Source organism: Meleagris gallopavo, chromosome 1, assembly GCF_000146605.3.
Source record: "Meleagris gallopavo isolate NT-WF06-2002-E0010 breed Aviagen turkey brand Nicholas breeding stock chromosome 1, Turkey_5.1, whole genome shotgun sequence".
Taxonomy (NCBI): Eukaryota; Metazoa; Chordata; class Aves; order Galliformes; family Phasianidae; genus Meleagris; species Meleagris gallopavo.
In genome coordinates, this window is record NC_015011.2 from 8,280,265 (window position 1) to 8,304,486 (window position 24,222).

General features: G+C 41.0%; 2 protein-coding genes across 4 annotated transcripts in view; both read right to left on the reverse strand.

The window, feature by feature from the left end:
* SEC61A2 (SEC61 translocon alpha 2 subunit) overlaps positions 1-1,163 on the reverse strand; it is a 16,799-nt gene extending 15,636 nt beyond the window's left edge. For both annotated transcript variants that reach the window (XM_019618611.2, XM_019618585.2), the window contains exon 1: positions 1,013-1,163. In XM_019618611.2, coding sequence (XP_019474156.1) covers positions 1,013-1,148 — 136 coding nt within the window. In that variant the 5' untranslated portion in view covers positions 1,149-1,163. The remainder of the gene's footprint in view (positions 1-1,012) is intronic.
* Positions 1,164-6,576: 5,413 nt separating this feature from the next.
* Positions 6,577-22,261, reverse strand: DHTKD1 (dehydrogenase E1 and transketolase domain containing 1). Of its 2 annotated transcripts, XM_019618516.2 has the most exons (17): positions 22,024-22,194; positions 21,084-21,295; positions 20,250-20,312; positions 19,128-19,322; positions 18,530-18,799; positions 17,499-17,670; positions 15,835-16,033; positions 14,678-14,990; positions 13,642-13,726; positions 12,912-13,051; positions 12,274-12,424; positions 10,989-11,095; positions 9,801-9,965; positions 9,345-9,427; positions 8,150-8,319; positions 7,638-7,723; positions 6,577-7,184 (listed from the first exon to the last, which is right to left on the reverse strand). In XM_019618516.2, the coding sequence occupies exons 1-17, from the start codon at positions 22,085-22,087 to the stop codon at positions 7,083-7,085; spliced, it is 2,577 nt and encodes an 858-aa protein (XP_019474061.1). In that variant the 5' UTR covers positions 22,088-22,194; the 3' UTR covers positions 6,577-7,082. The 2 variants fall into 2 exon arrangements, with proteins under 2 accessions (XP_019474061.1, XP_019474076.1); XM_019618531.2 differs by lacking the exon at positions 20,250-20,312 and having other exon boundaries at positions 22,024-22,261.
* Positions 22,262-24,222: the final 1,961 nt, after the last annotated feature.

A 24,222-nucleotide genomic window follows, 5' to 3' on the forward strand; every position in this document is an offset into this window, starting at 1 on the left:
CCGCTGCCTCACCGCTGTCAGCGCCGCTCCCCTCCCCCACCGCGTTCCCTCCGCCGCCGTCACGTGACACGGCGCGCAGAAGCCCGCGCAGGCGTCCCTGCGGCCGCCTCTGCCCGCTGCCTCCTGCTGTGCCGCCGTTCCCTGAGCTGGGTGGAAGTCCGCGAGAATTCCATTATGCCAACGCGTTGCCACAATAGCTCTGAACGGTTTTATTCAATAGCTTCCCTTAGCTGAAATCGCTTAAATAAAGCTTTTTTTCATCCAGTTTGTATAGTCGTAATTTCACAAGTACTACCGAGTTACCCCGGGGCAGTTACGCTCACCTGTAGTTTCCAACAGGTATTCGGATAAATGACAGAAGCACGAATAGTTTGAAAGAATTCCAAGATCATCTAGTCCAACCCCAACCCACCCCCACCGTGCCCATGAATCACAGAGTCACAGAATCCTAGAATCAGAAAGGCTGGAAGAAACCTGCAAGAACACTGAGTCCAACCATCCACCCACCACCAATGTCCCCCCTAACCCACGTCCCTCATTGCCACATCCATCCTTTTCTTGAGCATCTTCAAGGACAGTGACTCCACCACACCCATGGGCAGCCTGTGCCAATGCCTCACCACTCTTCCTGAGAAGAAATTGTTCCTAATATCCAACCTGAACCTCCCCTGGCACAACTTGAGGCAATTGCCTTCCATCCTATCGCTGTTACCTAGGAGCAAAGGCAGGCCCCCACCTCACCACAACCTCCTTTCAGGCAGTTATAGAGAGCAATAAGATCTTCTCTGAGCCTCCTCCACACCGAACAATCCCCGTTTCCTCTGTCACTCCCCTGAAGATTTGGGCTCCTGACCCCTCACAGCTTCATTGCCCTTCTCTGGACATACTCTGGTGTCTCAGTGTCTTTCACACAGTGAGGCACCTAAAATTGAGCATAGTAGTGAGGTGCACCTTCACCAGTGCTGAGTACAGACAACAATCTCCTGTCATGCCCATCAGTAATTGGCCTTACATTTCACCTCGAGATGCTTCATCAGTAAGAGTGGCGTGCCATAGGGATCAGTACTGGAACCGATGCTGTTCAGTGTCCTCATCAGTGACATCAACAGTGGGACCAAAGGCACTCTCAGCAAGTTTGTGAATGACATGCCTGAGTGATGGGATAGCATTCAGAGAGGCCTAGATAGGCTTGAGAAGTGGGACCAGGTGAACCTCATAAGATTCAACAAATCCAAGTCCAACGTCTTGCACCTGGATCACAGCAACCCTCACTGTCAGTATGAGCTGGGGGATGTAAGGATGGAGCACAACCCTGCCGAAAATAACTTGGGGTACTGTTGGATGGGAAGCTGGACATAAGCCAGCAATGTGCCCTTGCAGCCCAGAAAGCCAACTGTATCCTGGGCTGCATCAAAAGAAGTGTGGCTCAGCAGGATGAGGGAGGTGATCCTGCCCCTCTACCCTGAGCTCGTGAGACCTCACCTGGACTACTGCATCCAAATGTGGAGTCCTCAGTACAGGAGAAACATGGACCTGTTAGAGCAGATGGCCACAGAATTGGTCCTACAAAAACAGACAGAGATGTAGTGATGTTCAGCCTGGAAAAGAGAAGGCTCTGGGGAGACTTGATAGAAGCCTTTCAGTATAAAAATGGGGACTATAAGAAAGGACAGACTCTTCAGCACGATCTGTTGTGATAGGATAAGGGGAAATTGATTCAAACTATAAAAGGGAAGATTTAGATTGGATAAAAGGAAGACATTTTTTACAAATGAGGTAGAGAGGTACTGGAATGAGTTGCCCAGACTCATGAGTGAGCTTCAGTAGGTTTCTTGCAATTAACATGGGTCCAGATTTTTAGCTGTACTTATCAGTTCCATCTGACTGGCTTGCTCTTAGCAAACCTGCACACATGCAAGTTACTGGTCCATTTTGTCTGAAGGCTGATAAAAGAGCCAAGAGGTTCCTTCAATCTATCCTAACACAGGTGCACCATTGAGGCAATATTACAGCATCATCTGTGAGTGGGTTACCAATGATTGAAGTTTTTTTAAAAAATAGTTTTCTTTGCTCATTCCAAATTAATATCACTATGGCATTCAAAACTTTAAGGCTTCAAAATTAAGACTAGTCTTGTTTAACTCATAAAAGAACATCACTATTACTAAAATATTTGTTCTAAAATATTTTTCTTTCTTTAACCGAGTCACTGCTGCCTTCAGTGAGCTGCTCAATCTAACATCTCTTTCTCTTGATGTCTTTATTTTACCTTCCAGTCTTGCACTTCCAGCTAAAAATCCTGAACACGTCCTTAACTTCTCAGTCATTACCTCTGCATTTCATTCCATGTGCCGCAATGCACAAGTGCTGTAACACTTCCTCTCTTTCTAATTAGCTTTTTTACTAACAACACACAGAGCTTCATTTCTGCTCTTTTTAATAACCCACAAATTGTCCAAGGACTGGGCCCTACTCTGTTACCATCCACCCAACTTGTATACCATTTTATCCAGCACTTCCCTGAATTGCATGTCCTGCACAGGGAACCTGTTCCCATTGTCAAGCAGCACCCTCATCTGAAGCTTTCAAGATTTCTGCCCCTCTTTTCTGCAATTATTTTAAATTGAGTATATCATTTTCCTCTGACTGCTTTACAGGAGCTACTGGTAATGCAGGTTTCTCCTTTGCCTTCCTTTCCCCTTTTTTTCCCTTTCCAAACCCATTCTTTTTCAATTATTCACTCACAATATTTTTTTTTAGTACAGTGTGCAGATTTACTGCTATAGGACACGTTCCCAGCTAAGACACTGCAAGATAAGTTGACCAATATTATCACTGCAGAAGTTGTAAAAGTGATCTATCAGATGTAAATGCAAGAGTTTCCTTCACTGCCCAGCATTTTGGAGGGGCAGGTACCAGTCTGAACAAGGGCCCCCTAAAGGCAGCTAGTCTCAGAATTGCAAAAGCAAACTAGCACTTGTCCAAGGCGAGCCAAGTCTGCATGCAGAGCTGAGCATAGCACACAGGAGAAAACAGCCCTGCGTATATCCAAAATCAGTAGGGGAACTGTGTTAATGTCTAACTCAGCACAGGCTTTTGTTGCTCCTGGTAGCTGTTAGCCATCACAGAACAGCAGTATTCTGCAGATAATTCTATATCAGCAATACCTAAGAGAGTGGAGCCAAAGCTGTTCCTTCCCTACTCCAGCCCAGCAATGCTGGGCTGGGGGCATTTAGCCAAGCAGCACTACAGTAACAGTGCTCCCAAAGGGAGAGTAAAACAGGCTCTGAACACTCAGGCATCCTTTACTTGGTTAGATAAACCTGCATTGCCTCTGTGTATGTGGTGTATAACGGGGTCAGGTTCAGGCAACGTGCAAAATGTTGGGTCTATTCTGCCCTTGTGTATTGTCATAGTGAGAAAATGTCTTTTTTTTTTTTTTTTTAATGTTATTGTCAGTTTGGAGTCAAAGCTGATGATTGTGCCATCTAACTTTCCTAGCTACAGCTGCAGCCAAAGCAGTGTTGCTTTTCTGCCTCATTTTATTCTGTTTACTGTTACTGAAGTTCTTTGTGAGCAAAGTATTGAGAAGTAAATTACACAAAAAGTACCAAGCACAACAACTGCCCTTTTGGGCAAGGTCTCTGAGAAACCAAAGTATATACCCCAAGTATTTTCCCATACGTAGACAAAATGCAACCATAACCCTGTGAAAGTACAGCTACTAGCAGATGATATTCAAGAATAAAAACAGTAAGGAGTAAAGGACAGGCAGAGCTCCAGATACAATACAAAAGTGATTTCTACATGAAAAAGTATACTGCTCAGGAACCATAGTAAGAAATCCCTGGAAATCTCTGAGCAGAATTTTAAACCAGAATGTAAAAAAAAAGTTGTGCAGTTTGCCAGAATAAAGTGGAAGAAACATGACTTCATGTCACGATGGATGTGCTGAAGAAGTTACGTGAAACAGACAACAATGCAGAGACTACAGAGGTTGTTTATGGGTCATATAGAGTTCATTAATGTGCAAGTTAGTTAGGGTAGGATACCAAATAGTCCCTCAGAGCAGCTTTTGGGAGCTGTTCCACCAGGCAAATGCAAACTGTGCCTGCAGTCTACCCCTCCTGATGTAACACTGTTTTCCATGTAGGAGTGCTGTACTTGGTTAAATCCCACTTGCTTCTTCCTAAAAGTCTTTTGTGCACGGTGGGTTTGGTTTATTCAAGCACACTCCCAAATAAGTAGGGAAGGTGCTCATTTCACACTGCCAACAAGTTTGGAAATGGGAAAAACCTTTTGGTGATGGGCGAGCTGCCTCAGGACAGGAGGAAGGGGACTGGTCCAGGCAGCTTTCACCTCCTTTTGCCATCTGTCTTCATTATTCTCCTGATTAAGTTCAATGTTATGGTCTTTTATCTGTTGCTATCCAAAAAAAACAGATTTATTTCCCCAGATGACACCTATGCTGAAACCTCCCCTCGGGGACCGCCAGGAGCTGCACTCTGACTGATGAAGTGCAGAGTATTTGGCTACAGACATGTCTCACTCACTGGGAGCGGAGGACAGTTTGGAAACAAGCAGGTAAAGGGCTGTTTTAGCATTTCTTCAAAATGCATTACGTTGAAAAAGTCACACAAACAGAAGGAAAAGAACGGTATTAGAACAGAGTCTTAAGGAAGATCCTACAAATCCTTTGTGGAGCTCTAGCTGACACCTGCACTAGCCTTCTAACTAGACACTGGGTCCCCACATCTGTGTGAGAAAGGAGAATTACTCTCGTTGGAGGGAGAAGCGGGGTTTCAGAAAAATCAGTGAGAACAAGGGGAAGTCTTGTGGTCACTCCTTGCATATGAGAGCTCAGCTAATCTCTATTCAGTGTTGCTGTCTCTCCTCCTCTTCTGCTCACCTTGCCGTGTTACTGGATCAGAGGTTCTCCAAAGCCAACAGGCCACAATCCTACATCAAAGAACGGGTTGAGGTGGAAGGAACTTTACAGACCATCTCGTTCTAAACCACTTGCCCTGGGTAGAGATGCCTTCCATTAGACCATGCTGCCCAAAGCCCCATCAAACCTGATGATGAGTTCTGCCTTTCTGTTTTGTGAAGGTTATTATTTATCATTGTATGAAGAATACTGTAAACTCTGATAGCTTTGGTTTGTTTGTTTGTTTTTGGTAAAAAAAATAAAACATTTGAAACCCCCTAGAGGGAAAAAAAAACAAAAAACAAGAACATAAAGAAAGGCTGGACATCTTGATCTTTGCACAATGAGAAAATTTCTAGAAACCTTCAAATTGACACTGTAGAAGCACGAGTCACTCTTGTGCTTACTGCAGCCTGTAATGTTCAGGTTTCTTCTCTGACTTTTCTAACTCTAATCAATTCTGATTTTGAGTTAGAATTAGTTTTTCCATTTGTAAAGGTTTTCCTTTCATGCAGAAATAACCTTGACCATTTAATTGAAAGATGACTCAAACAATACTGTTAAATTGTATACACTTCCAAGGTCTACATTACTCCAAGTGAAGGAATAAAGTATCCTTTAAAGGTTACTTTATTCCTTCATAAGAAAGGCTTCAAATTCACAAGTAGGAGACCACAATTCTAGTATCTGACCATAGTCTAGTCCTCTACTTTAATTTCTCACTCACTTTTTTCTTCGCTAATAAATAAATATATTAGAAGGTAGTAAACTATATTATTTTAAAATAAACATACATCAATTTGCAAACACATCCATTTTCTCATAAGATTTTTGAGATGTGCCACAGAAAGCTTTTGTCTGCTGTCTGCATTTTGGGAACTTCATGTGGCTTGAACACCTCTATCTGTTTGAGTTCTTTCAGAAAATTTGGATGATTATCCTCCTGTTCTGTCATTTACTTCAATTTATTTCACTTATTTCTTCTATAGTCTGTTTTAGTCACTTTTTTTTTCCACTGCAAATAAAAGCTTTTTGCTCACGAATCTCCCAACGGGCCTCCAAATGGGAACTCACACAAAGAGAAAACAAAACCAAAACAAGTCATGAGATTGTTGTTGTTTTGATACAGAAGTATTTTTTTAAATTGAGCCCCTTTGAGTTTCTAATTCATCCCTCACCCTTGAAGCTTCCAGTGTATTTGAAAGGGGCTTCACTATTACAGCTTTCATCATGTGTCCCTTGAACTCTTTACAGCCTGTCTTATTCCACTTTTCTGTTTTACGTGCCACAGTTTTGGACTTTCTGTTGCTCTTGGTCACAACTTCAGCCTTCTTACAGCGTAAGATTCCATGTGAGAACTAGGGATCACAGAAGCAAGCCCTCAGAAACAACAAATAACCTGATGAGGAGCCCTGAGAAGAATTTCCTGGGTAGGAGACGGGATTACTTTATAAGGTAGCCTCTAGAAACTGGTTTGGCCTCTACAAAACATGGCTCTAAAGTAAGGCAGTGAGGTTCGTACACCACGCCTCCCACTCTGCAAGCTTGATGTGATAGCACTGATTCTCCATTAGAGAAACAGCAGCGCCCAAAGGGGTCATCCTGCAAGGTCCCCACAGGAATATGGCTTTAATGACTCTCCCTCTCAAATAACAGTTGCATCAGATTTAATTTCAGGTCTGTAAGAAAAGGAAAGAGAAAATCCACAATACTCTGCTATAGAAATGGCTCATTCTCAGGCACAGGAAGCATTTATTCAACCAAAGAGCACTAACACCTCTGTGGAAACAAGAAACCATTTCCACACATGCACCATTACCAGGGAACTGGGCGCAGTGCGGACAAACAACCTGATACAAGGTATTTTTAACCCATCTCACTGACCTGCCCCCCAGACTGCATTTTTGTTTTTTAAACTTTTAAAAAATCTTGTGTAGAAAATAGTAAAAAGGAACAAGAACCACTGAGAGTAACAGACATCAGCTCTCACCCTTAGGTATGCCCCTACATTAAAAAATTGCTTTACCATTACAGAACTTGTTCCATTCTTTTTCCCTGCTTTGAAGAATTGAGTCCTAAGGATCTGGCTTTTGTGCTTCACAGGAAGAAGGCAACCAACATGACTAACTGCAGGAGTAGTCTGTCCATTGAAAATTTAGATAAATGTGTTGGTAAGAATGTCTTCCTGCTGTTGGTGGTGCAGGGTTCCAATGCCAACTGCTGGGGCTGGTAAAGGAGGTCTACTCACAAGACGGAGCTGAAATGAGAGCCAGGAGGAAGTGATTAATGAAGCACAAATATAGAACCACATCCTGATTCTGGTTCTCTGATTCCATAGTGATCCCTAACTATGCAGTTCCAGTTGGAAATACTACAGGAAGTCATCCTCCATTTCCTCAAGACTTCAGTTCCAAGAACATCATAGTGCATGATCTGCCACAGCAAACAGCAGCTTCAGATTCTCTTCCTATTCACTGTGGCACCTTAAATATGTTGTTTTCTACCTGCAATCTTTCATTGTCCTGAATGTTTAGACTAAACATCTGGTAAAAGAAAGCTCCAGGCTTGCTCATTGCTAGTAAAGGGCTCTATAAAAAGCTAAGAAATTAGAACATGCAGTTCAGACATTAGGACTAATTTTATGTCTAAGCATCACAGAATTTTGCAGTCAATAGCTTCAAACTCCACTTTGTAGCCCAGAGCATCTTACCTTAACTCCCAGCTGCTTTTCAAACCGTGGTGACACAAAAGACCAAGGACCCATATTCTGTGGCTCTTCCTGACTCCAGCTGAAGACTAAAGAAAGGATAAGGGTACATTACAAAAGCACTTTTCAGCAGCTCAAGAAACTTTTTTTCTGTTGTAGCACCTCTGCTTTTTTTTTTTTTTTTTTGTCTTGGCACTGTCTTTGAAATGGTATCTTGACAGACTGAACTCACTGCAGATCACACCTTGCTGCAGTCAAACCAAAAGTATGTTCACCATTACACTATACTCACACTGTTTTTTAGCAGTGATTTACAGAAGCTAACAACAGCAGAGAGAACAACTCTTTTAGCACAAGTGGTAAACATTTTTTTATCATCCCACTCTAGAAATGCTAAACGTATAGGGATGTATAGGGGGAGAACAAAGAAGAAAACACCGCTTCAGCTCTTCACCCTAGAATGCAAGCAACAGATTTCAAAGAATCCAGAAACAAAAAGGTAAAAATTTGCATACCTTTGGCACGACTGTATTTGCTCAGCTCTTGCTGCAGAGCTTCCAGTGGGAAAGGACACAGTTCTTCAAGTCTTAAAATAGCTGTGTTGTGTTGTTTTTCTCCTAGTGTCTCTCTTTGCTTCACCAGAGCATAGTAATGCTTACCAGAACAGAACACCACATGGGTGACACTAAAGAAAAATAAGAGTGTTTCCAAGTTTAGTGATTTACAGAAACTTTATGCAGAACAGTTTCACACCTTTAACAAAAACAACCAGCCAAACTTTAAAGACAATTTAACTGAACTAAGTTACTACCCTAAACCATATTTTCTCCTTTGCTTTCCCTTAACTCCCACTGTCATTCAACAGCTGACAAATGCCTGGGCACAACAGGCCAGAGCCCAAAAGTCCCGTTTCTTCAGCTTTAGTTTTGCCTTAAAATTAAAAACTTAATCAAAGCTAGCTATCTGTTCTCTCTCTGTAGAGAATGAACCCCAGAGGACAATTCTCTTCCAGACCTAAGAGGAACCACCTTTAGGAGATATGCAGTAGTTTCCAGCAGTCAGAGAGGTCTTATTTGCCTAAGCTTGCTAGACAAAGGCAGTAAGAGAAATCCTACACTTCGTGCCTCCCATTCCACTTACAAAACCAAGATGCTATGATACAGCTAACTTTGTGATTGTGGACCAGAATGCAAACATCTGACATGCTGACAGACTTGAATACTACTAGGACAGGGACTAAGTAAGAAGGAGAGAAAAATTTAAAGGCTAGAACTGCTTTTTGTGAACAGGATTCTCTAAAATAGTATCTAAAGGGAAGAAGACAATACACACATGAAGACTTGTTATTGCCCTAATTTCATTTCATCAGCTCAAGCATCCCAACAGCAGAACAAAAATTCTGCATCTCTTCACATAACAGCTGCTTCCAATGAAGTTAACCAATGGGCATGATTCACTAATCCATCAGATTAGCAAGTAGGATAACAGACTCCCTTTGGAGGCAAGGACTATTATGCAGGCAGTTAGCTTTACTACCAACAAGGAAGCAGAGGAAAAGGAGAGAAACAAGTAAAATCCTAAGTCACCCATCAAGCAGGTATTTCTCCTACCCCAACAACTACTTCTTTATCACCTCAAACCTGAGCTGGTTGGTAGCAGAAAGGGACAGGACTTCCTTTCTGAGCTTTTCTTGTAAGAAAGTAGAGCTACCTTTTAGGATCTACTGAGGAGTCACCGATGACAGGTTTGAATGTTGTTCTCGGAGCCATTTCTTCAAAACTTGATACAGCAGCCTAAATGGGGAAGAGTTGAATGTTACCAAATCTGGCTGCCTTTTATCTCAGTCAAAACTGGGGAGATGATTCAGAGACAGGGTTTTGTTAAATATTAAAGATGCAGTTTTCCCTCTTTCTCTCACTTCCACTCCCAGAGAAGACAGATAGAATGGTAACATTCTAAAGAACTCTATTGGACCAAGAATCAAGCCTTCTTTGGGCTCACATGCATCCACCTTTAACCCTCAACCTATCAGACCTCAAACAGGCAAAACCCCATTGATTTGACACTAAAATGAGCAGAGAACACAGAGGAAAACAAAGAGAAAGGTTAGAAGAACACAGAAGAGGAGGAAAAAAAAGAAAAGGAAGATAAAGTTTTCCAGCTTACAGGGAGCCTGAGTAACACTTTTGGAGAAGCAACAATGAGAGGTTTCCTAAAGTTTCGGACCATTTGCCTCCGGAGTAAATGGAAATACTGTGCTGGGGTGGTGGGATGCACAATTGACATGTTCACTCGGTCCCCATCAACTCCTTCTTCTGAGCTGTCACACATCTAAGGGGAACACAGCAGTATTTTGTCAAGAAGGAAGCAGTGATACAAATGTGCAAGTGCCTAGGCACATAAGGCACTTCACACTAGTATAAGAATAGAAGAGCAAATATCCCAATTAAAACACTGATTGCTAGGGAAGAGCAATTTCAGAGAAGAAAAGGCTTTAGCATTTACACAGTACCATTACATCTGAACTGCCTTCTTTAACCACTCTGTAACCAAGGCATGGCAGTTCTTCTAACAGTTGAATGTCACGACCATTCGACCAGAACGAAGCACCACTAAGCATGCTGCAAATTTTCCCTAAATCATTACTCAGCCAAAAAAGGCTTTCATTTACTTACTACAATCACAATGACACTATAGTGGACATCTTTTCTTTGTGCCACCAATTTCCTTAGTGTTACTTACATGCCCAGCATTCTGCTCTATGCATACTAGGAACATCTGTGAGTGGCTTGCAGAAGAGGGTGGCTGCCTGTTTCCAATGCCAACCCCAAAATGCTTTACTAAGAAGTTCCATTAGGGGCCTGCTATTTGCAATACAGCAATTCTGTCTTGCTACTGGACTCATTCTGTGGTACAGTGACATTGCTGGAGGGTGACAAACAGGAAGGAGACAGCAGGCAGTACTGAAGCACATGAGCAGAAGGCAGGAGGCTTTCACAAACACTATGAAATTTTACACTGCAAACATTTGCATTACCCCACACTCACTTGGGCAGATGAGGGAGACCTAATGGGAACAACAAACATTTATTATGAAGTTCAGTCAGAGTCTTGCACTGGAGCTGTTGTAACAATTAAACCAAAACTGCTTCCTCGCCACTTCCAGATCTGCACCTCCTCATCACAGTTCTCTTTACTTCTCCACTTTCAGACCAGCCCGTTCCTGCTGTATGAACCTGTCTCCAGCTTCTGCTATCACTAGCAGATTCGTCGTGAATTTGGCATTTTGCAACTGAACAGAACAGCCCAGGACTGGGTGGGGAACATGTGAATCTGAGAGGTGAAGCAGGGTACCTGCAGGAAACGTTCCATCCGGCAGGATGAGTGCTCAGGACCTGCACCATCATAGCCATGGGGAAGAAGAATTACTATCCCACTCTGCAGAAGCCATTTGGCCTCACCTAAAAGCATAGAATGAGAATGAAGGAAAAAAAAAAAAAAAATTCAACAGAACATAAAGCCCTACAAGACTTAGCACTTTGCATGAACTACTCAGGAAAACAGAACATAGTTAAGTTTCCACATTGGTAAGTACAGCCCTGAAACATGTAGCTGTATTTCGTGGTGAGATTCACAACTATAAAATGGCACATAACATGATCTGAAGTTTCTGAAATACACATATAACTTTGGGCTTTCAGAGAACTTATGGCATCACATCAAACAGTGAAACTTTCAATACTCTGTCAGAAACATCACCAAATTATGCAAAAATTCTCTTAACAGCACTGTCTTTCTCATTAACAAGCATTGGCACTGCTCACTCTTCAATAAGACCTCTAAGCATAATTCACTGCATATTTTCTGTACACCTTATCATTGAGTCCTGTACAAGTATGAAGCAGGCAGCATCCTGCCAGCCAGCTCTAGCTAATACAGCAATGCTTGCAAGAGGATAGCTTCCCAGGCTAAGAGATTATAGTCAAATCCAGAAAGCAATTAATCCTGACCTTAAATACACGTTGAGGATGAGTGGGATATACAAAGCCTCTAACAACTCCCATCTGAAAGAACTGAACACAGAAGCCTAACCGAGGCTAGATACCAATACTGTGAACCCCTCACACAAGGAATTCCACTCTAGAAATCAATCTTAGCATTTCCTCACCATGTTCCACCTGTGAAAAGTCTTTTTGCTCTGAGTATTCAGAAAATGTGTTAGTCAAACTGAGATGTTATTTGCAAACCATTTTTTGTTGTTTTTTTTTCTTGTTTGTTTATCTTGTCTTGCTCCAAGAATTTTAAGAGATACCTCATGAAGGAAAGGTACATCCTAACAAACTACCAAATATACCTGCACACACAGTAAAATAAAGAGGGAGAAAAGGGAAGAAAGGTTGTTAACACCAACTGTCCATTTAGAATGACCATCTCCTGCCAACGATAGGGCCTTTCATTTTAGATGGAATGCCATCAGAGAAAAACTGCATAGAAGTTGGGATCTCATAGGCAAGCACACAAGGCTTCTTGAGAAAACAGAATTCTTTTCTCAACACATTGCCCTTTTATGGGCAAAGCTGAAGATTTTCTAATAATACAAACAATTCATTGTAAATATATTAGCTTCTAGTACACTCACCTCCAGAGATGAAAGTGTCAAATATTATCTGGGCTCCATTAAAGAAGTCTCCAAATTGAGCTTCCCAAATTGGCAGTAACTTAGGACTCTCAATACTCATTCCATATTCAAAACCAAGTACAGCTTCCTCAGACAAGGGACTGTTACTCACCTAACAGAAAGGAAATTGTTGGGAGGGACAGGTGAGAAAGATGGAGTTGGAGCTCAAAGATCTTTAAGATCCCTTCCAACCTAAGCCATTCTACGATTCTATAACAACCTAAGGTTAAGAACTTTTGGAAGCAGGCACATTAGTGCTAGGCATTCTGAGGACATGCACTCCAGAAAACAACTCATGGTCACACCTTTTTTGCTTTTGAATGAATATACTGAGGGAAGAAAAAGAATAGTTGATCTCTTAAGGAAAAGCAGAATTCCTTGTTAAGGAGGGTAAATAACCATGCATTAGAATTATAAACTTCCTACAGGTCAACTTAAACCAGTAATCTGCCTTTTGCTAGTCTCTCCTTAATCCAGGTAGATTTCAGGCCTCCATATCTGGGGATTGTCAGGCTACATACATACACCTCATCAGCTTTAAAATATGCTCTCCTTCAGCACAACTTGAAGAATTTTGTCTCGTGTATCACAGAACCTACCTCTAAGAAACCCTTCTGGTCTGGTGACATGTGATTCAGAGGAATGTAGGTGTCATCTGTCTCTTGGCAAACCAACATCGCATGTCGCTGGCTAAAGGTTCCTCTGCCAACATCTTGTCCACTTAGTCTGACGTTAAACCCTTTCCAAGCAATAAGCAAAACACTGGTTTAGTAAATCATACAAGAAAATACACAGAAAAATAAGTCCCCACTTCCAAAATGTCACTTTTCTTGTTAAGTCCTTTCTTGAATTTCCCCTCCAAATTGCAGAGATGCTCACATCTCATTTCTCCTCCTTCCAATCAAAAATTATTTTGGAGTGTTTCAGTTTGCTAAAGCAAACTGTAAAATACAGGCATCCTGTATCACACATAAACAGAGATACAAATTTAGACTTGAGAAGAAGGGAAATTAATGATAGCATGAAACACCCTACAAAAGGAGTACAGGAGGCCCAGTTGAAGTCACTCACTTTGCTCACATGCTCAGCACTAAGCACTGTCTTCTTGACGGGTTGTAAAGAAACAATAACTCATTAAATACATTTATTATCCAATCTATAGATAATGTAACATACAGGATTCATATTTTACCTTCTCTTACTCCCACATAAATTTTCATATGTATTCATCACATCAATCTTTGGACTTAGGAACACCCAATGTCTAATGTTATACTTCACTGGCATCAAAAGCAAATAAAATTTTTTTGCTATCTAGTTGCCTCTTACCTTGGCTCAGCAGGGAACCAAATGCTAAAGTTTCAGCTGTTGCCCAGTCCAGCTTTTTTCCTTCCTCCATTTTTTGAACTCTCGACTAAACAATTAAGGAAAAAAATTACTATTTTGCTTTCTCCAATCTGTATGCCTTGTAGCATAGATTGAAGTGAACAAAACAAACAAAAAAATCTACAGAGAGACGTACTGTTTTTCCTGTAGCCAACTTCGGTTGGTTTAAAATACATGCATTCTTATTTCAGCACATCCTGAAGAAGGCTACTCTGCTGAACACAAAACCATGTACAGCCCACGTATTCCCTTCCTCGTCAACAAACAGTGCATTGACAGATTAGATCTTAGTCTAAAAATACTAAAAACCTGAGGACAGCAGAAAGATACTTGACAAAGTTCTGGTATAGTACTGAAAGATTCCAGTTGTAAGGAATTTCAGTCTCCAGAATTCTCCCATTCCAAGCTGTAGCTGTGCTGTTCTTGCTTTGGGCTGGGAGGACTTCAGTCTTTTTCAGTATTCAACTCATGGCCTCTATAGCTGTTGACCAGACATCAGCCCATGGTCATCACTGATCCAAGTGAAATGTTCACAAAACCAAACCAATCCAGTTATTGCACAAAATCTTCTTATGAAACACAGCAACTTTCTGTGTACATATTTATATAAAAATACCTAAGCATGTACATTACTAGCTTAACAAACTGCATATGTTACAAATTTCCTGATTCATTCTCCTGTAATGTACTCAAAGTTTAAATGACAGTCATTTAGTATACTGACTTATATTCTTTGGATGAACAAACTATTTTCTACAGGCTGCTTCTTCAGTGCAACAAAATACTGCTAAATTAAGAATTAAGTATATGGCTAGATATGGGGGAGAAGATATTTTTCTTCAAACCTAGGAGAAAAATGGCATAATCCCAACCTGAAAAAGGGAACAAACTGTTCTTCCTAGAGAAAACTGCGCTGTTCTTTAATTGGCAGCCTTGCTGTAAAAGGTCAGATATTTAAGTATCTTTATGCTCTACTGACCTGTGCATATGTCTTTAGAAGATGGCTGTGCATCTGGAGCTCTTCAGGCACCTCTACAGACTTGACTCCAATAAACTGCAGGAGTGGTATGGGCATACCTGTGTCCCAAGTGGTGATTTTAGCAGAAGGTTCAACCAAACCTTTCCAGTGAGCCTGAAGGTTGGTAGGAGGTGGACTATACAAAGTCATGTTGGCAAGATGATCGTTTAGTTTAGAATAGTAGGTCGTCTTTATCTCAGATACTTCAACATCAGTCATGAGCCCAGCAGCTACGAGGTGCTCTGCATATGTGTCTGGGATACTCTTACGGGATCTGTAGGGGAGGGAATCAAACCCCATAGACATTTAGCCTGAAAAGTGTCATTTCAGAACAGGGAAACACTACCTTGATTCTTGTGAGGTGAAACGAAAAACAAACACAAATGATGACCTAGTGCATAATACTCATTTGGGTCAAGTTTTCTTTCCTGACATTTCCAGAATAACAAAAATTCTGTTGGATTCATGCTTTACAGTCCTTTGTTTAATATAGTGGCTATTGCTAGCAGCTACAGGTAAAAATAAGTCAAGAAATCCTCTCATTCAGACTGGCTTGGTGCCACCATGCATTGTTCTTCAGACAAATTGATGGTGGGATTTCAGGATTAGCTGAGAATTGAGGCACCCAGTTTCATACAGTTCCACTTAAAACACCAGAATTAATTGGCCAATAGAGCACTCTGGGGATCTGGGGATGGAATCTAAATTTATCAAAATGCTTGTAAAGATGAGGATCCACTGGAACAAGCAAAAGGACAACGCATCGTACAGGCTTCCTGCACATTCTCTCACATAACCTACCCTTCCCTCTGGCACACAGAAGACAACTTTGCCTTCTGATTATGAGCAATCAAGAATTTGAAATCCAAGGGCTGTATGTAAGACTGTTCTCCAAGAGGCATCAAAATGCATATTCAAGAATTGACACCAGTGGTTATCTTTATTAATATGGTATCAGACCATCAGTGGTCAGGGACTGCTGACAGTCTAACTAAACATTTGACAGTATGACAAAGGATCTCTAGCATACAGAGATTTCTGTTAAAGTAGTGGACAATACTGATGAGATGTATAAAAAGCATACTTTGGGTTCTCCCATCAGGTGGTGTTACTCTTACCTGATGATTTTGTACATGCTAGGGTTGGTGAAGAATGGCTCATCAAGTTCATTGTGGCCCCACTGTCTGTAGCACAGCAAGTCTACTATCACATCCCTGCGGAACTGGCGTTGGTACTCAACTGCCAGTCGTGTGGCACGGACAACTTCTTCAGGATCGTCCCCATTGACATGGATCACTGCACATCCAACAATTTTACCTGCCCAGGGATTCAAAACAAAGTTAAGGGTAGTCACACTCAACCCCCCTCCAAGGAAAATGGACACAAACATACAGCAGAAAACTATAGGCACTAGTGCTCAGCATACTTAACAAATCTACAAAAGATGTTCTTTATGATGACAACTAGAGTAAGGAGTAGGAGTCATCCTTGAAAGAAAGTGCAATTGGCTCAAGCTGTTGTATTTGTCATAGTTTGAACGCAACTTCTTTATCAGCAGTAAATTTCTACCTCTCAAGAAGAGAGCAGAAAGTCTTCAGGGAATGAGGAAGAACTACTTGATTGATTCTGTCAAACAAAAACTGAATTTTCTTTCTTTCTTCACTATGAATCATAGAATGGTTTAGGTTGATAGGGACCCTAAAGACCATCTAGTTTGCCTTCCAGGCTGCAAGCACATATTGCTGGCTCATGTCCAATTTTGTCCACTAGGACAAAAGGTTTTTGCTTGTTCTGGTCATTTCTAAGGCAAAAAGAGATCCCTCATAAAAGAAAACTGCAAAATCCAAATGTCTTAACATATTTTCCTGCATGACGATTTGTGAATTCTGTGAATTTGGACTTAAGTATTCTCAGCAATGGAGTGCTCTTCTTCTATTTAACTGCCCAAATACTGGAAAATAAAGATGGTTCACTGACCAATATCGTATTTCCTCCCTAACAAAATCCTGAAGTCCAAATGGATAAGACGTCCCTCATTAACTACGTAAGAAGAAAGAAACACTAAGAATGGAGAAAAAAGAAGTCATGATAATGACTATACACAGGTTTAATGAATCTACTTGCCTGGTTTGATGAAGTCATAAGACAAATACCTGACATTAAACCTTATATGTATACACTAGTATATTTTAAATTCTAGGAAGCCTACACAAAGGAACTAACTGCTATGTCTGTGGTCTGGTCAACTGCAATACATCTGTTTATCATTAAGACAGACCAATCCAAAGCCAAAGGCCTTCTAAGTTTGAGTTTAGAAATGGCATGAGTCTCATCTTTTAATTAAATGCTCAACAAGTTCACCTGATAACAAACAAATGAAGGTGAAATTGTTGAAGTAAAAAAGAAAACACACCTATTACATACTCCATTACAACACATTTTTAAAAGCTGTCAACGACACGGCAGAAATTAAATGAAATTATTAAGAATTCATGTAAGTCTTGCAAATATTTTACTATATTCTGTAAAAAATACAACAGGATTTTCCTTTGGTAGTTAGTCTTTACCCCAGAGTACATAGGTAAGTGAATTCATTTAGCACTTGAATTTTTGCTAGTAGGAGGCAATAATCAGTAATAATTTGATTTGATATTCTGTTATCCAAAGAAATACAGATTAATATAATTCCCTAGTGTTTATAGCATTTGCTATAAAATCCCACTGCAATAGCAAACGTTCCCACTGGTGTTAAAAAGCCTTCCTTATTTTTTCTGATACATACCAATGTCACTACAGTACAGTGATGATCTTCCTCGCTCTGGAGGAGTGGTGTAGCCCAACTGGTTATTAACAATCAAATGGATGCTCCCACCAACTCTGAAATGTGGTAGATTGGAGAGGGTCAGTGTTTCAGGAACAATCCCCTGCCCAGAGAAAGCACCATCACCATGAACCTGCGTTAGGGAAGAAGGTGGAAAAGTCTTATTTGAGAGAACACTGGAGGAACACCAACACTGAGGAAACAGTAACTGGCTATGCAATACCTATTGCTAGGTTCAGTTCTTAACCCCTTTCAGACTACTGTTTTCATGATTTGTACATGACTGCCTGATCTACTTGGAACTGATCCATAATATCTTAAATTGACCCACTGGTGCTTTGGTGACTGCAAGTATCACAACTATAGCAAAGCTGCAGCGTTAGGTACCAACTCACTGATCACTGAACAACAGCAAGCCAGTCACCATAGGGTTTGCTGCACTATTTGCTGAAAGTTAAATAGTGGTGAACCATGACTCATACCTATTCCTACCTTATCACAAAGAGACAAGAGCAGACACACTAGGAAAAGAAGTAGAAAAGAAACTAAAAAAAAAAAGAACCAATTCCAGACAGCACAAAATGACTTATTTCAGTAGTACCATGACAAAATGACATAATTCTAAGTCCTACTGTATATTTTTCAACCTTGTTGTTAACGTTCTCAAAACCTATTTAATTAAAAGAAGACCAGCAGTGGTAGTTTAAAAGATTTAAAGCAAAAACCCCCAATGCAAGGTATCAAAATCAAGGAAGGAAGCTGAATAATTTCTTTGGAAATCTAGAAACAGGAATAATCGTTTAAAAGCAGGTACTGTCATATGTGGCACCTAGATGCTTTCCTTTCCCTTCTCATTCTTTGTAAAGAGGATTCCAGTTCTTCATATTCCACATTAATTAATTTTTGTTTGGTATTTTTATATACACCATTTCTGTTCACATGCTGGTCTAGGAAGTCATACAAAGTGCAGCGACAAGTTGCGAGCAAAATACCTGCAGGCAAATAACTTTGTCTCCAGGCTGTGCAGAGCTCTCTGGGGAGTAATCTCCATCAAGCAGAGACTGCTGTCTTCCTCGAGTCTTGCCCACGGCCACTGGATTGATTGCTTCTAAGTGTGAGGGGTTTGGTAGCAAGGTGACATGCACAGGCCTGTGCGAACCAAAGTCAAGATCCACAGAAGATGTCAGGTGGGAGAGAACGTCCCCAATGGCTGCTGAATTCTCTGGAAATTCACTCAAACCACGCATCTTACGGAACATGAGCTGCATGGAAACAAACTTGTTTAAATCTCTTTTCTGATTAATTGACACAATAAAAGAAAAATGTTTCCAGAACTATATGCTCTCCCACTCCTGAGACAGCCAGGATGCCTCAAATAAAAACATATAAACCCATTTCATAGAGTTCTCTTATCAATCTCCCAGGGAAATCCAGCAGAGGTACTGATATGAAGGAATACACTCTCACAAAGGTAACTTTTTTCCCACTGCTTCAGCATTCACAAGACAAACATTTAGTTTATATATTTATTGCAAATAAACCAGACAAGCAGACACGTAGAAACTTCCAGTTAAACTGTGGATCCCTTACCTCTGGTGGAAGCTGAAGCAAGCCTGTGAGAAGATTAAGTCTTCCACGATGAGGCATTCCAAGAATGATATCTGTCACACCACTGTATGCACACATCTTAAACAACTCATGGAAGAAGCCCATCATGCTCTCTGCTCCCTCACCACCATATCGCTTCACTGTAGCAAACTTGGTGGCTAAGAAGCGATCAAACTCCTATTAAAAACAGGGGAACTTCAGTATTAAGCAATTTTGAGCAGGAGTCTTCTGTTTGTAAAATGGAAATACCATTTATATTTATACCTATGTAACACAGCCCTTGAAAATCTCAGCTAATTCTCCATCCCTACTGTCTGAGATCAGAAGCTATGACAAGTACAAGACAGTGCCTTTTTCCTCTTAGGAAGAAAACTGTAGGATTGAGGACCAAGATGGCTCTACCTAACATGGAAGGAGATGGATACTGAAATAAACAAGAGCAATTTACAAATTCCTTAACAGTTTACCTTCTTTGGTGAAAATTAAAAGAATGATGTTCTTTTACAGCATAAACCTCAGCTATCCTGAGATGCAAAGTGCTAGAGAAACAGTGTTTCACTTTGATTACATTAGACACAATATTTAGTACGTAAGTAAAATAATTATTGAGAGAAGGAAAATAAAGGAATCTGTATTTACTTCATTTTCCTTTCACTCCTTCCACTTCACTCACTGCATTCATCAACTCCTAGTCAGCTCTCTTAAATGACAAAGTTTTGGAAGCACTGGAAGTGTCTGCAGTGTCTTGCAACTGAAAACTGAAAATAAAAGATGACTATAATTGAGAAGGGAAGACTGAGCCATAGCCAAAGATCTAAGCCAATTGATGAGCAACTTTCAGTTGAGAAACGCTGAAGTCTAACGAATTACATATACAAAACTACTCACACACAGAAGTGGGTTTTTTTCACATTGGTTCAATTCCACATTCTTAAATACAGTTCTGGTCATTCTGAGAGTAATGTGTGATTCTTAAGGTCCTGATTTCACCCTCCTTTCTCAGAAGCAAATTCCTTTAATTGCCGAGAAGGCAATAAAAAAAATGTAAGATGTGCCATATACTTCCATTTAGTCATTGTTACACATTACATTTAACACTCCTACCACTTGGAAAACTGGAAACAGGGACACCTTCACAGATTCTGCTCTTCTACCCTTCCATCTCTCCTGATAAAGCAGGGAAAGAAGGGGAAAAAAAAAGAAAGTCTTTTCACAGTATAGAAATACTTGAATAAATTACACAGTTTGCAAATCCATAAATCTTTCACTTCTTCATTCTATGAACAAAAGTTCCTTTGCTACATGGCTAAAACCTCAGTTCAATTCTGTTTTGTTCTCTCAAAACTTTGAGTGACGTTGTGTGCTTCAAAGCTAGTAAAACAGATAAGGATGTGGCTGAGAGTGAAAAGAAAACAGCAGAAAGTGTCATGGAGGCATGCCCAACCTTGTGTTCCCAGTAGTAGCATTTAGTATGCAGTATACATAGTTGTCAGATCTCTAGTCACAGAGAATCTCACTTTTTAAGATCCAGTACTCATGGGTTTGTATGGTCATTGCATTTCCAGACAGCTTACATGATACAAATATATATCACAAACAGTACAGGTTCTGATTTGTTCTAAAAGCTGTTTGAGTTTGGATCTAGCTGGAAATATTCTCCTAGAAATAATTTCCAGACAAATCAATGCAAGTTAAGAAGGTATTGGTAAATGTTTCAATAGTGGCTGCAGGGTAAATTCAGCAATAGTCACCGATAAAGATTCCTGCATTTGTGTATCACGCTTCTTTGATGAAAAAAAACTAGCACTTCTCCCTTTCACATGCTGTCAAAGCTTTTAGGGTAGTAACTCTTTTGTTGCGTGGACCACGACCAGAGCATTAGAAGGTCCACAACAGACTCCAGAATTCAATTAAATTGAGTAACAGTGAAGAAGGTACCTGTGACTCCAACATCAGTTTGCACAAGTGCTTTTTCTCTTCAGTCATAAATGCTTCTTGTTTCAGTTCTTCAAATCTTTTAGTAAACCACTTTCTCTCCTCCAAGGTTGGAAGCTGGCTTGTTTCTATGGAAATATGCCCACAGTACACATGGTCAAGGTAAGCCAACACATCCTCTACGGAAGCCTCTTCTTTTCCCATGTTGAGAAGCCCTGGTCAGAAATAAATGTTATTAGTCACTTGCGGGGAGATAGGTGGAAGCACAAAGAACTAAACCAGTATCCTGCAATTACACTAATATTTTGAGAGTACGAATTCATACCCTTGACTTCCTTACCTGTATTTAAAACCATTTATAACCATACTTCAGTGTTATATTAATGCAATGGTGTCATGCTTATTTGCAAGGCACCCAAAATGTCTTTTGGAAAGACTTTAATGTGAATGACACCAAGTCAATGCTTTCGTGACTTAGTACAGTACTCATTTTGTGGCTCAGAGAAACAAGCTCCAACCCCATGGGCATCAGAAGTTGGTAAGCACTTGTTTTGTAGATGGATAAGATATATAGCACTGAGAGACACACATTTATTCAAGGCCACAGTGAGAGACAAAAATCAAGTGCTACAGCAGCTTCATTAGAATGTCAAAAATTACGCTGCATCATAGAATGTTACAGCAACACGAGAAATTAATGTATAACCTCAGTAGATTTAAGTACAACTAAAAATGTTCATGGTATCCTAAGATGTGAGAAGGTATCCATTCGTTACAAAATGATCTGTACAACAAACATGTAAGTAGGCTGAGGTTAATGATTTTCCATCCAACAATACATTACTGATTGAATCTCCTCTAAATATTTGGCTCCTCTGCAGAGGACACAGCCTCCTAATAAATCATCCATGACAAAAATTTGCTGTGATAGGGTAGCATTTACCTGTGGTAATGAGAGGCCCTTGAAGAACTTCAGTCAACTCTTGGATTTCAGGTACCACGTTCATAACAGCTTGCCCAGCAAACAGTGGGTTTATTTTGGCTGCTTTGTGTCCATGTTCAGAGTACGCAGTTATTAAACGAGCAAGGGCATGGTCAACTAAACACAAAAAGAAAGCAGAATATTGCACATGCTCACATTTAATGTGTTTATAGCACCAACACATAAGTATTCAGTCAGATAACCTTCTAGGTTCTGGCTGGAAAGATATTTTTCACCTTTATCATCCTACAAGAGCTCCTATCATCAGACTGCTATATTTTGTTATTAGTGGAATTTTCAAGCAAGATTTCATAGAATCATGAGTTGGAAGAGACCTTTCAAGGCCATCTGGTCCAACTCCCCTGCAAAGAACAGGGACACCTAACTATATCAGGTTGCTCAGCACCCCGTGCCAGCCTGACCTTGAGTGTCTCCAGGGATGGGGCATCCACCACCTCTCCGGGCAACCCATTCTAGTATTTCACAGCCCTTACTGTAAAAAACTTCTTCCATACACCCAATCTAAATCTCCCCTCTTAAGTTCAAAGGCATTTCATTGTACTATCACAACAGTGAGTACTAAAGAGTTTGTTGCCTTTCTTACATCCCCCCTTTAAATACTGAAGAAATACTTAAAGTATCTCAAGTCTCACTGGTGCCTTCTCCAGGCAGAACAGCCCCAGCTCTCTCAGCCTGTCCTCACAGGGAAGGTGTTCCACCATTTTTGTGGCCCTCCTCTGGGGACGCTCCAACAGGTCCATGTCTCCCCACGATTCCCCTGCTAGCCTGTATATGTATGTAAAGCTACCTTGTTTTACTTCAAATCGCATTACAGTAATGGGTACACCCAACTCAAGAATGGCAAGGTACTGCTGTGCAAAGTCTTATTTCCATAGCCAACTAATCATACTTCCTGCACTTGCCTGCTCCTTGCTGGGATGTCAGGCAGATAGGGTCTTGCTAAAAACAAACAAAATCCCTCTTTCTGCAGGAGCAAGATAAACTGTAAACCAATAAGATATATTGCAAGCAGAACTTGCTACAGATGAATAATATGGAAAAGTTTATAATGTGTTTTTCCTCAACACTCTTAACGAGAAAGCCATTTAAAAACAAATTACAGAATGTAACAAAAACATTACACATACATACACCTTAACAAGGTGTAAATCACAGAGAAGGGGAATCAACTCTTTGAAAGGGTTGATAACTGCAGGACAAGGGGAAATGGTTTTAAGTTGAGGGAGGGAAGATTTACGTTGGATGTCAGGGGGAAATTCTTTACAGAGAGAGTGGTGAGGTGCTGGAACAGGCTGCCCAGAGAGGTTGTGGATGCCCTGTCCCTGGAGGTGTTCAAGGCCAGGTTGGATGGGGCCCTGGGCAGCCTGGTCTAGTATTAAATAGTGAGGTTGGTGGCCCTGCATGTGGCAGGGGGTTTGGAGATTCATTGGAGGTCCCTTCCAATCCTGTGATTCTGTGATCTCCTTAGCTGTTAATGTGAGGACAACACTCCTACAACGGTTCTCATAGAATGGCTTATGTTGGGAAAGACCTCAGAGCTCTCCAGCTCCAACCCCATGGGCTGGGTGTCCCCACCAGCTCAGGCTGCCCAGTGCCCATCCAGCCTGGCTGTGAGTACCTCTAGGGATGGGGCACCCACACGTCTCTGGGTAGCCATGCCTCACCTGTGAGTAAAGAATTATTCCCTATCACCTAACCTAAGTCTCCCCTCTTTAGTTTGAAGCCATTCCCCTTGTCCTGTCACTGTCTGCCCATGTACAGCGTTGCTCCCCCTGCTGCTTGCTATCTCCCTTCAAGCACTGCAGGGCCGCAGCGTGGTCTCCTCGGAGCCATCGCCAAGTTCAGCTCCTTCAACCTTTCTTCAAAACTTCAAGTATTCTGCTTGGAATTGTTGTTGGTTTTTTTGTTTGTTTGTTTGTTTGTTTGTTTCCGTCCTGTAAAAATGACCTAAAATCACTACAGTCATTGCTACAGAAGAGAATTACCTGTACTTAGTTAATTCTAGTATAACTCTATGTATGCATACAGAACAGACGGAGATAAGATAGATAGAGCACGGCCGCCCCGTTGCTACGCTCCGTCTCACAGCCGCACTCCCTCCAGGCGCTCCACACCCGCAGCCGCGCTGCCCCAGAGCCG